A 12,952-nucleotide genomic window follows, 5' to 3' on the forward strand; every position below is an offset into this window, starting at 1 on the left:
GGTAGTGGGATGGCTTGCCTAAACAGAACTACCCTCTTCCCTCCCTTATTTTTCCTTCAGAGCTCTTATCACCTTTTAAAATAATTACTTGTATAATTATGTGTTTGATGTACCACCCCTGCCAGACTGCAGTGAAGACAGTGTCCATCTTACTCGATGTTGCATTCACAGTGCTCGGCAGCAGACATGAAATGTTTGTTGCCACTTAAATACTTGAATAAATATATGATTCTTGTAAGCTAACTTAAACCTATTTTAGAAAAAAAGAGGGCTAGAAACAAATAAAATAGCAAGGTCACCTATTAGAAAGCATTTCCTCTTTGTGGGCCTGGATTTCCTCAATCTGAAGTAGGTATTTCTGGGTCAATATAAGAATCCTTTCATTAAAATATCTCTGAGTCCCTTCTATGGGCCAGGCAATGTTTTAAGCATCACTTTTGCCTTAACAATGTGTCATTCCAGTGAGGAAGACAGACAAAATCAAACAAAGGCATACAGTGCTTGGTAGTTACTGACGCTCTGAGGGAAAATCAAGTCCAAGAAGGGGACACAGTGACGGGAGAAGGAGGAGGGTGCTATTTTAGACAGAGTGCTTAAGGAAGACCTCTCTAGAAACAGGAAGGGAATCGTGTGATGATATGTGGGGAAACTATGCCAGGAAAGGACCTTGATGAGTTAGGAGTAAGTTTGGTGTGTTCAGAGAACAGACAGGCAGAGACCACTGTGTCCAGAGCAGAGCAGGGGGCAGAAAAGTAGCAGGAGCTGGGTTGGGGAGGGAGGGATGGAGGGAGGCAGGGTTAGGTAGACACAGAATGAAAGGGGAAGACAGGAACCAACCGGAGGCCAGGCTGCACGGGGCCCGGGCTGCTCCTCTTTCCAGGAGATAAGATAAGCTTGGAGGAGGTTAGGAGGACTTTCCTGTGATGCAACAGAAAACATAAGAACGCTTTAATTCCCTGCTTGGCGAAGTACAGTCTCCAAACCTATCAATCAACTGACCTGGAAATTTAATGCAGTAAGTTTAAGTTAATAAGTTAGTTATTAACTGTTAATTGGTCTCGTTAATTCCCACCTCAAATTTAAAGAGAGTCAATTTCCCTCTCTCCCCCAGTCACTGGCCAAAGCATCCCACCTGCACTCAGTCCATCGCTCAGTCACTCACAAACACTTCCCGCGTGCCGGTGTGCTCTGGGCTGGCGCTGGGCTGGTGGTGAAGACACATGGTTAACAAAGCTGATGCAGGCCCCCTCCTCAACAGGCTCACCGGCTAAAGGAACGGCTGACTCTGCTTCCTGACACAAGAAGCCTTAGTGGTATTTTGAGTTTCTGGTTTCGACCTGGCTGCAGAGCCTCTTAAAGGTCCTTCTGTGCTTTCCTCTGACACTCTTCCTTTGGCCCAGGATGACCTTCCATGCTGGATGGCAGGAGCTTCGGGAGCAGGACACTCAACTCTTCCTCTGGGCTGTGCTCTATGCTAATGAGCACTTCCACACCATAATCGTAGCTAACACTGATGGAGAGTTCAGGAAAGTCAGACACTATTTCAAGCTCTCTTTGTATCACCTTAATCTGGAGGCTGTGACGTGTGACGGTGTCATCATTCCACGAGCTAATGCAGTGTGTGATTGTTGAATCTTATGTTTTAAATTTTCTGACTTATGAATAAGGCCTACAGTCTAACTAACATCACTGTACCAAGCTGATCCCTGGTGCTAATACCACGCTAGAGTTAAGTAAGACATTACCTACCACTGGGGGAAGCCGAATGTGGACTCTCGCATCTGTGCCACCCCTGCCCCCCGCCCCAGCTCCTTGAGTACAGCTGGAGAGGCTGCTCTCCCTACAGGCATGAGGGTTGGTTGCCTTGTTGTAAGGGTTTCACTGCCAATCACTAGAGGAGAACAAGGAAAATATACTATTAATATTAAAGGCAACAACTTACTGACGCCTGTTTGGGCTCCTGCGCGGATGGACAAGAAGAGCAAAGAGAGTTCCTACCCTCTGCTTTTAGGCCCAGATGGTGGGGCTGGGACCGTATCAAGGCCTGAGGATCATCTAAGGGAGCCAGTCTGGTTCGCACTCTAGGCCGCTGCCCCACCCAGCAGAAGCCTGTCCCCACGGCCCTCCAGCACGGTCCCCCTCAGCCTGCTTCCTGCACTCTCCGCTCTCCCTGCACCTGCTCTCCAAAGCACTTCCAAGTTGGCCTGGTTAACGGCCTCTCCACTAGAGGCAAGGTGAGGTCTCAGACACCCGGGACAGTTCCATTTCACTGGCCACCGCACCCAGAGCCTGGCACAGGACGCCTACCTCGGAGCAGTGGTCACTGGGAACAAACAAGCAGACAAGCATCTGGCAGTCCAGTGCCAAGAGGTCCGGGCGCACAGAGCTGGCTGTAAGAGGATACGGACTCACCTGGTCCTGGAGTCCAGGGGGAGTGGATGAGACCAGAGAGCAGAGAACGAGAGGAGAGTGCGGCCAGGCCAGAGGGAGCCAGGGAGGTCGCGGAGGCGGCCACCACCAGCACCTGCCAAACCTGGACGGCCAAGGCACAGAGACCAGACGGCCTCTGGAGAGCAGGGGGACACCACTCCAGGGTCCGGGGCAGGGGAGTGACAAGATGTGATGAAGTTTTTGGCTTCCAGGCTATTCCACATTCAACTTCTCCAAACACTCTGCCTCCTGTAAAGCATCTGGTTCAAAACTCTTTAAGAACGTTCTGCACAAAATCTTGTAGCTCCTCTACTGGTTTTAGAAACTTTCAGGGTTCAAGGGAAGCAAAGAAAACGAGGTGAGAGCTTTCTCACCCTGACACACCCGTTCCCCTTGGCCGGAAGATGCAGGCACAGGGTGTGCGTGGTGCGGGGGTGAGCGGGAAAAGGAACCTGCTGCCGCCTCCCTGTGAGTCTGCTAGTGGTGAGACTACACTGCGGCTTCTTCAACTACCTTCATCCAACCCAGGGAACTGGAGCTGCATACGGCCTCTCAAGTCAGGTATTTTGCTTGGTCTACCCACAGCTTTATTTAAAAAAAAAATGCTATTGGAAGAAAAATCCCCATTTTACTTTTAAAAGCTCCCCCACCCCGGCCCTACAGGCACTACCCTCTGGCTCCTCCCGCCCTCACTGGCCGGGGACCTTACTCCTCTGGGTCTCTCACAGTCCAGGTTTCCAGCCTTCAAGGACCCCAGCCACGGGTCCTTCTGACCCTCAATACCCTCTACATCCCTCCAAGTCCAGTTCACATCCCAGTGACTTTAACGTCCTCCATGAAGACATTCCAAACAACGCACGACAGTCCACTTTTCTGATTTCCTGGACAGTCAGTTTCACACTGTACACACAGAGAGCTCAAGGCACGTGGAGAATGGCTCCACAAGGAGAGAAAGGCCGTTGCTCCATCACTTAGGAGGTTTGGTCCAAACAAGGGATGTCTGGGTCTGCACTCAAGCAGCGACAGTGATTAGAAGGTATTTTACAGGGCAGAATCCAGACTTGGTTACCGGCTGAAAACTGTAACAGCAGCACTTACAGTGCTTCCTATATGCCAGGTGCTAGCCTCACTGCCTTATGTTTCCTGCTCACTTACTCTTGCCCGCAAGCGCAGTGGGCGGGCACACTGCTACCCCTACTGAACAGGTAAGGAAGCAAATCCCGAGAAGGGGAGTGACGTGCCGTGACGTGCCGAAGACCACATGGCTGGAGGTGCAAAGACAGTCACCAGACAGCAAAGGTGAGGCAGAGCTAAACCACCCTATAACCTACTTCTCTACCAAAGCATTAATACCAGAACAACAAAAAAGGTAAGCCTTCTTGTAAAATAACTATTACTCAATAAAAAAATGTAGAAAAAAAAAAAGGTAAGCCTCCTTGCCACAGTTCCTTCCCACAGTTATGTAAGGAAAGGCTATTCAAGTCGCTAATTTCTTTTTTCAAATTTCAGAAATAATCTAATATTTTCATTCAGAAAGACAATGTCCCAGTTTTATAAAAACTGCTAATCTACTTAGTAGAATACATGATTCAAAATGAGATTTAAGTGCCTTCATTATTCGATGCGTTAGTTTTTTAAACTGTACATTCAATAATTGAGGTCTAAGTTATAATAACAAATTGGAATCACCTAACTTGGAAGTCTTTTTTAAAAAAAGTCTTTAATATAAAATTTGTGTTTATAATTACCTATAAAGAATACAATTCTATATTAATCATACTACAACAGCAAAAGTGATTTTGATTTTTCTACACCATATATTTTTAGGATTAGAAAAAAAGCAGGGACAACACCTAAAATGAAAGACAGTAGCCGTCCCACAGCTTCACCAAATCTTTAGAAATATGATTACGAAGAGATTTATTTAGATAGTCAGATGGTCTCTGATAAAATATTTCCTGTAAAAGGAATAAAGCACTAATATGCACAACAAATGGAGGATCTCAAAAACATTCTTCTGACCAAAAGGAGACAAACACAAAAGAGCACATACTATACATGGAATCCTAGAATGGGAAAACCCAAACCACAAGAACAGAAAGCGGCTTGGTGGTTGCCTGCGGTGGGAGTGGGTGGGGGAGGGGGAGGACTAACTACAGAGCAGCAAGAAGGAACTTTTTGGGCCGATGGAAGTGCCCTGCACCTCGACAGTAGTGGTAGGTACATGAGTACAGCTATCTGCCAAAACTCAGCACTTCAAATGAGTATATTTACTACAAATAACTCAAAGTTGATTTTTCAAGTAAAATAAGTAAATGAATCCTACACTCTCCTCTTTATATCTTGTTAAAATGAAACTTTCGTGTCCCAAAGGGAAAAAAGAACAAAAATACCAATGCCATAGGAGAAAAACAATTTTTTTAAATCAAGATATTTCTTCAACCCAAGTTAAGCATTCTTCTGCTCAAAAACCTCCAAAGGTGTCCCACCTCCGCAAGCAAAGTCTACTCTAGTCCCTACAGCGACCACAGGTCTGACTCGACACCTCTCTGACCTGGTCTGCTCTGCTCCAGGCAAGGTGGCCTCGGAGCCAGGCTGCTCCCCCTCCTCCTCCCACTCCGCTCTCCTCACACTCTCACATGAACAGTCACTAGGGTTAGGAAGGTGACTTCCGACACAGCAGAGCACTGGCACCGGCTGCTGTTGCACAGGCTGCCAGTGCCATCTCACAGAGGCAACGCGCACTCAGGACTTTATTTTTAAGAATATAAGAATAAGCAAGCTTTACTGGTATTTCATTTAAGTTTGTATCAGTAACTCCTTTTATACACTTCACCCAGAGACTGACCATAAATTACTTTATCTGTTTTAGCCTATTTAATTGAAGTACCTCATTTCTTAAGTATCGACTTGATCAACCCAACACTGGAGAGCAGTAACAGTGGGTGACAGGAGAGATCAGAGTCAACACCCCTTAATATTAAGCACATCAGAGTATAGTCACACTATGCCACACAGAACTGCTACAACAGACTACTAATAACCCTAGTAACTGTTGTCACCAGCAAAAGACACCCAAGAATCAAAGAGTATTAAGACACTCAAATTCCATGTACAACTCCTCTTTGTTTAGACTTTCAAACAATTTCCTAGTCACCATTCTGGGGGCAAGCAGTGGGGCAAAACGGAGAGTATGACTACAATAACAATAAGACGGGGACACAGGACAAGAAAACGTTATACACTGTCTTTGGAAAAGGATAGCAATCAAACAGATCTGAGACACATTAAAAAAGTCCCCTCCTTCAAAACCTGGCAGGTCCATTAAGTCGCCCAACTGAAGAAACAGTCCTCAGATACGGTGTTAATCTCGATGGTGAACAAACGTATGACTACACCTTGCCGCCTAACAAACACAGCCTGTGCAGCACCGTGGGGGTGCTACTCTACAAATGGAAACCAGAGTATGTCTCTATCCGGTGGCTTTCCACTGCACTCGTATAAAAAGAGAAGCTTCTCCTCATGGTCCTTAAGGCCCTAGAAACCTGGCCCCCGCCTCTCACACCAACTCCATCTTGTCCCGGAGTCCCCGATGCTTGCCAGGCTCCAGCCTCTGGCCTGCTCTCTGTTCCTTGGGCCTGCAGCTCATTCTCACCTCGGAGCCTCAGCACTCACTGCTCACTCTGCCTAGAATTCTCTTTCCCTGGATCTTCATATATCTGGTTCTTGGTTATTGCTTGAGTCTCTGTTCTATTATTATCACTGCTTCAGAACAGCCTTCTCTGGCCCTGGAATCCAGAGCACGTCCCCGCACCTTCACCCCCCATCTTCAGCACATTACCTTAGTTCGCTGTCTTCACAGCACTTTTCACTGTCTGGAATTACCTGCTTTTTCACTGTCTCCCTCTATGAGTAAGTAAGTTGCAAAGCAGAGCCCTTGCGTGTTTGGCTCACTGCAGGCAGAATCCACAACACGCAGGGATGCAGTCTATGCAGGATGAACGAGGGAATGAGAGAACACTCAGAACAGCTAAAACAATGCACCTCTGAATGGCTGATCACCATTCTCAGGTTGGTTTTGCAGGATCAGTAATTAAAAGCGTCTTCTGTTATTTTATTACATAAAACTCTAAAGCTAGTTTGAAAGGCTAACTTGCAGAATTTCTTTGCTACATGTTACTGGCAAATCAGAGACGACTGATCGGTATGCAGACACTGCAATCATAACACTACTGTATTGACAGAAAGTTTCATAGTTTCATATATTAATAGCAATTTGAGCTCTATAGAGATTCTTTAAAAAAAAAACTAAGTGTGACTCAAAAAATTAGTAATCAAGACAGCTGTATTAAATCATTAGGGCTTAAAATTACATACTATCCTATGTCAATTATATCTCAGTAAAGCAGGAAAAAAGCAGGCTGTACCCAAATATGACAGTTCTCCTCTCCTCCCAAGCACTGGATGGGTTTGCACTGCTCTCCTCACCTGAGTTTTAAGTTAGATACAGCCACAGGACTAACTTTGGCCAATTAAATATACATAGAATTAATGTGTATTGAGACAAAGTCTCCACCATCCTTGGTTCTTAAACAACTACCAGAGCAGATCCGTACTGAATGTGCAGCAGGAACAAGAAATAATGGCTGCTCTGTAACACCCTGAGCTTTTGGAGTGCCTTTTTGTGTGTGCAGCAAAACACAGCTTATCCTGACTGATACAGCAAGGTGAACAAGAGCCTGGCTTTGGAATCTGACGGCCTGAGTGTGAATCAGAGCACAATCACTTACTGCGTAAGTGATCGTGGGCCTCTGGACCTTCATGTCTTCAGCCATGAAGAGCCAACTCTTCACAGAAGGGTTGCAAAGACTGAATTAATGAGAACATGTATATAATACACATTGCAGTGCCAGGCACGTTGATTAAGAACTGCCTAGGCAGCAAGCAAACCTCAGCATATCTACTTAAACTCCTATGAGGATATCTGCCTTACGGAACTTCGTTCACCTTGGATGCTCTGTAAAGCAAAGCATTCTAAATTTTTTATCCAATGAGACAGCCAAGCTCTGGATTCTCTTAGATAAATCTAGGAAAAGGTAAGAAAAATAGTGGAACATCTCAAAAGTTAATTGAGGTGAGTGTGGAATAATAATGAAGCAAGTAAAGGATGTATCTGCGGTTTGAAAACGGAGAGAAAAGAAAATGCAGAGTGAGGGGAGGAGGTACAGTGGCTGCGAACGCTGGTTTTCACATTGGGAAGATAAGAGACAGTAAGGGGCAAGTGTTGAGAAGAGACTGGAAGAGAAAGGAGGACAAAGAGCACGTGGGTCTGGAGCTTCGTGGAGCCCAGAGCTGAGCACAGAGGGAGAGTCTGGCGAGCTACACCAGGAAGGACTTGGAACACACTGGTGAGACTGAGCAGCTGAAAACGCTGCTTCAGTAGTCAGTGCTTAAAATGCCAGGAGGCTTGGGACTCTGCTGTTGTTTCTGAAGGACTCACTTGTAAACAATACACTATTACTCACTCCTAGGATCCTTCAGTCCCTAAAACTCAACTGTTGGGTATGTATGAATGAATGACTCTGTGCTATTTTCTTAGACTACACTAATTACAAACAACAGATCTGACAGCTGAAATTCATCAAAACAATGCTGGCAGTCCCTAGAGAGAAAAATCTAACCCTAAATTCATCATCAAGATTTTTAATTAAAAATCAGTCTGATTCCAGTTAAAGCTTTTCTAATATCTGAATTTTTGAATAGTGGTTTTGAAGCTTTTCAAGCACTTACTATACAATTTCACTGGCTGGAAATAAAAATAAATACAAGACAGAAAAACATAAAATGTCCCGAAACAACTCTTGGTTCTAAAAAATCACTGAGACAATTGTTGAAAAACACTCACTGATGGTATGTCATGACATAATAATCCGGTCTCAGTATCATGGGACTAATACTTCTCAAATAATAAAACTGTAACTGAAGAGGCTGAAAATTCTACTTATAAAGAGTGGACAATTTTTATAATCCAAATAAAAGTTTCATTACTACCAGAACACTTAAATTACACCCAAATCAGAAATGTGCTAATCATTAGACACGTAAGAGGACACTTTTCCATCGATACTCGGCATTTGGCATCAAAGGCAGTCCTCTGCAGACCTGATATTAAAACTTGTCAAAACGAATTGTAAAAGAGCCAAAAAATAAACAGTTATTGCTACAACTCTTTTGAATGGCACGTGGACTTTCTTTAAACACAAGTTCTTTTGATATATATGGAATATTAAAGTGACAGTATGATGTGTCAAATAGATCTAAATACATTTGAAATAAAATATTACTAGCTTAATACGATTAGCCACCTGAAATAAATGACTGTTGAAGAATGATGCAACCTAAGCAAAGTCAATATTTAGATTTCACTTTGGAAGCATTCCCCATTATTCTAATCCAGAATCAAGACTCCTCCAACAGTTCCAAGGCAACAGAAAAGCAAGTTCCATGGGGTGACCAGCATTAAGAATCAAGCTTAAAATGGGAGAATAAATGAAATCTACAACATCTATGCAAACAACTTTGATGGACAATGACTGTGAAAATCCACTGTTCTCTTTTCCCTCCCACATCTTAGCATTTCAAAAATAATTTGCCTTCAAAAGCATGTCAGTAAATCTGCAAGTTTTAAAATAATAGAAACCATGTGCCCCATATGTTTGCCAGATTCATTTTTTATGATGTATGGTCCTCGGCCTTAAAATAAACGTATTTTTGATAAAGAAAGTAATGAAAAGAAATCAAAAGAATCCATTCCAAAAATTTCACATCTCTCAATGCAACACAGGAATGAGTTTATTAAACTTGGTCACCTAATGAAATGGGACTTGTGATTTCCAGTTAGAGGCACCTGTAAATGATAAAAAGATGTCCAAAGCTTCAGTTGATGAGGGTACAAAATGTTTTCAAGTGTGACAGTTTTATGCAAAGCAATAAAAATTACAGACTTCACATTTTTAAGTTTTGTCCTTCATATTTTTAAAAAATGTTTTTATAAAGATTTCAAAAGAGGTTTTTGATATCTCTCTATATATCCATAAATGTGAGTGAAATGATATTAAGACCAAAAAATAAGAATCCTACTTCAGAATATATTAAATCTACATAACTGGTTCTACACCCTTAAGGCCACAGAAATATTCATAGCAGAATTGTCTAATCTCCAGGTAACCCCACACCCTCCTGTAAGAAGAAACACATCTTACATTTCAGTATCTGCCCTCTTGTTTTTATTTTAAGAACGAGTTTTTCAAGGACAGAATGCTTAAAGTTTCCCATTTGATCATTTTCAGTCTCCAAAAATAAGTTCCGATTTTTCCCTTTGCAACCAACGAGTTATTACAAAATAAAAAGAACTAAAAATGAAGGCTTAACAAGCTTCAAAACAAACAAACAAACAAAAGTAACACTAGAGTGCAACAAGGGAAGGTAAAAAAAAAGGAAGTCTGAACTAAGGTCCCTAAGAATGAGTCCTCTATTCAGGGTTCCACAGAAATGCCAATTCATGCCAAAACAGTGCGCACTCCATTCCACGAACAAACGGACACTATGAAAGTGATGAACTAATGAATGGTATTAAGAAACAGGAAGGAAAATCTGGGACGAATGAATGTGTGTGTTACTATCTTAAAAATCAAGAACTGGACTAACATCTAGGTATTGTATTTGTATAAATTCTTATTTTTAAACTCACCTGATTCATTTTCAATTCCTGTTGTGTTCTGAAAAGATACACACAACAAAGAAACTTCTTTGATTACATGAGCCCTAAAAAGAAAAACAGACAATTGTGATATGTACCTGCCTACAAATTTACAGTGATTTAAAACCACATAAAGAACGGTAGAGTTTGCTCAAAGGGCTATTCATAAAGCAACTCCGTGCCAGATCAACTTCAGTCTATGCTGAGAACTTACTTTGCAGATTTATTATCTACAATAAAATAGACTTCTTACTATTCTTTACTGGGGCTTCACTGTACTCTGCAATTGAAAGCAGACTCATCAGGATGACATCAAATTTTTGCTTTGGAATTGAATCATGCCTACAAAGAAATAACTTAGCTTTGTTAATAGTCAGAAACACAAAGCAGTGCTGAGTAACTTACACAATGTAAATGTTCTTTTATGTATATCAATACTGTGCTGAATACAAACACAATCAGACCCCTTTACATTATTTTATTTTTTCAAGTTCTTGAATTAGAAAGGCAGATTTACTAACATTTTGCATTTACTAACATCCATGGAGAGTTCTTTGAGGAACAGAACAAAAACTTTGCAGTAAAATTCAAGTATCTTAATAAAATCTGTTTGGAAAGAACTACAATTATTCCTTTACAATTTTTCCTCAGTATATTCATAGTATCGTAATGAGAAGATAAAATCATTTCCTGTAAATGCAAACAACATATTTGTTTCTAAACAACAATCTATATGAAGATGGTCTTTTCTGCAACGTCTTAGGAGTCATTTGACATCATTCATAATACAAGAAAATCATGAGAGTAGCACTTCCACTGTAATATTCCTAGCGTTTTCAGCATGTATACATTCACACACCATTAAGCATAATTCTATTTCTTCATGAACTTTTATTTATGTTTCCTTCCTAGACCCACAAGACTCTGCTCACATTGTAACTTCATGTTCTAACGGCTAATAAACCAAGGAACGTATAAGAACATTCTCCATCCCAGAATATACTGCCTGCCCACTATCATAAAGAACAGCGCTTTGACATTTCACTCCATTTCATTAATGAGGCTTGTGTTGAGTTTTTTCCCTTGAGCTCTTTAACCACACTCACCTGATCACCTTTAATAAACAAAGGCACCATGTTTTAGTGAGGTTCTGGTCACCTGAACTTGTTTCTACTCATAACTGGCACAGGGAATGTATTCAATACCGTGCAACTTGCTAGAGAGCTCGGTGCTAGCCACGCCAATGTAATACATATAATACTCAGTGAATACGATTTCAGAAACTGGTGGTTAACCCATGAAGTCCAGTCCTTTAAGTTTTAATACTGAGCATCTTTCTTGCATGTATTTAACATGTCCTTCCTTAGTATACATCCTTTATTGAATATAATCAATCATTTTCTATGACACTTGAAATGTTTATAAGGTTAAAAATGTGTATTTAGGTGTCCATCAGTGGTGAGGTTAGTGGACCCTAAGGTGTGCACGCCGGACCTCCTCCACCACACATGCCTCCACCAGGAGGACCCTGTGTGACACCTCAGGCCCCCGGGAGTGAAGGAAATGGCTGGGGTTTCACTGCCCTCTCACTAAGCTTTTAGAGGTGGATGTACTAATGCTGGCCACAAGGAGTTCTCTTTGAGTAACAGAACAAAAAACCTGCAGTAAAATGCAAATGTTTTAATGAGAAAGATCTTTGGAAAGATGCTTTACCATTTCTTTTGGTTTGCCTTTTCCTTCTCATAAGAATCATTGGTATCACTTATGAAGCTCTTCTAAGACTAGCAGGCACTGAGCTTCCTTCACATAAATCGGCTCGGCGAATTTTCACAAAGTTAGTTTTTCAACTAACAGCACAGATTCAAGGAGGTTAAAATAACTCATCCAGGGAATCATGATTTTGATTTCTGCTACTGCTTTTTTTTTAAACTGAAGTACAGTCAGTTACCATGTGTCAATTTCTGGCGTACAGCACAATCACCAACTTTTTATTCTTGCCTCCCCTCGAGCACCTACTCTAAGCCAAGCACTTTTTCTGAGCAGTGAGCAGACCGATCCCTGCCCTCTAAGGGAGGAGACCATGATAAACAAGTCCGTAAAATGGGTAAGTATGTCAGATAATGAAAGCGCTTTAGAGAAAAACAGAGGAGAGGGAGAGGGGGATTACAATCTGCCTCTATGCCAAACGCCTGTGAATACGACAGCACGGTCAGAGGAGGCCTTCCTGAGAAAGGGACATCTGCTAAAAGCTGGAAGGAGAAGAGCTGAGAGTCAGGAAAGTCTGGGGGGTGGGGGCAGCACTGTAAGGCAGCAAGACCTGTGCGCAGCAGATGAGGGAAAGTGCAGGCAGATGTCAGAAAGGCACAGGGTGTGGGGTGGGGCCCGGGAACAGGGGAGGCAGATTTAGGCACAGGCTTTGCAAAGTAAGCACTGTTCACCCCAGTGGCTCTAGCTTTTCCATCCAGAGATGGAAAGCCACTTGGGAGGTTCAAGGTGGCAGAAGTGACCTCGTGTGCCTTAGACTGAAAAGGAGACTGTAAGGGAGAAAGGTGGGGCTGAGCAGACTCTTCGGAGGCTAACATCCCCCTGGAGGCAAGAGATGATGATGGCTTGGCCCAGGTAGTAGAAGAGATGAGAGAAGACACCGGATTCTGGATCGATTTTTAAAACAGAGCCCTCAGGTTTGCTACCAGATTCGATGCTATGTATGAAAAAAATAAAGAGAGGAAGTCATGGATGACACCAGGGTTTTTATCCTAAGGA

At 42.6% G+C, this 12,952-nt stretch overlaps 1 protein-coding gene across 5 annotated transcripts in view; it reads right to left on the bottom strand.

Moving 5' to 3' along the window:
• The window catches only part of PRDM2 (PR/SET domain 2), a 109,190-nt gene that overhangs the window by 84,517 nt on the left and 11,721 nt on the right, over positions 1-12,952 (bottom strand). For 4 of the 5 annotated variants that reach the window (XM_074377393.1, XM_074377391.1, XM_074377388.1 and 1 more), the window contains exon 2: positions 10,181-10,254. The exons of the other annotated variant lie outside the window; for it this stretch is intronic. In XM_074377393.1, the coding sequence (XP_074233494.1) occupies positions 10,181-10,189 (9 nt within the window). In that variant the 5' untranslated portion in view covers positions 10,190-10,254. The remainder of the gene's footprint in view (positions 1-10,180; positions 10,255-12,952) is intronic. 5 annotated transcript variants of the gene reach the window in all.

The sequence above is a fragment of the Camelus bactrianus genome, chromosome 13 (assembly GCF_048773025.1).
Source record: "Camelus bactrianus isolate YW-2024 breed Bactrian camel chromosome 13, ASM4877302v1, whole genome shotgun sequence".
In the NCBI taxonomy this organism is placed as follows: Eukaryota; Metazoa; Chordata; class Mammalia; order Artiodactyla; family Camelidae; genus Camelus; species Camelus bactrianus.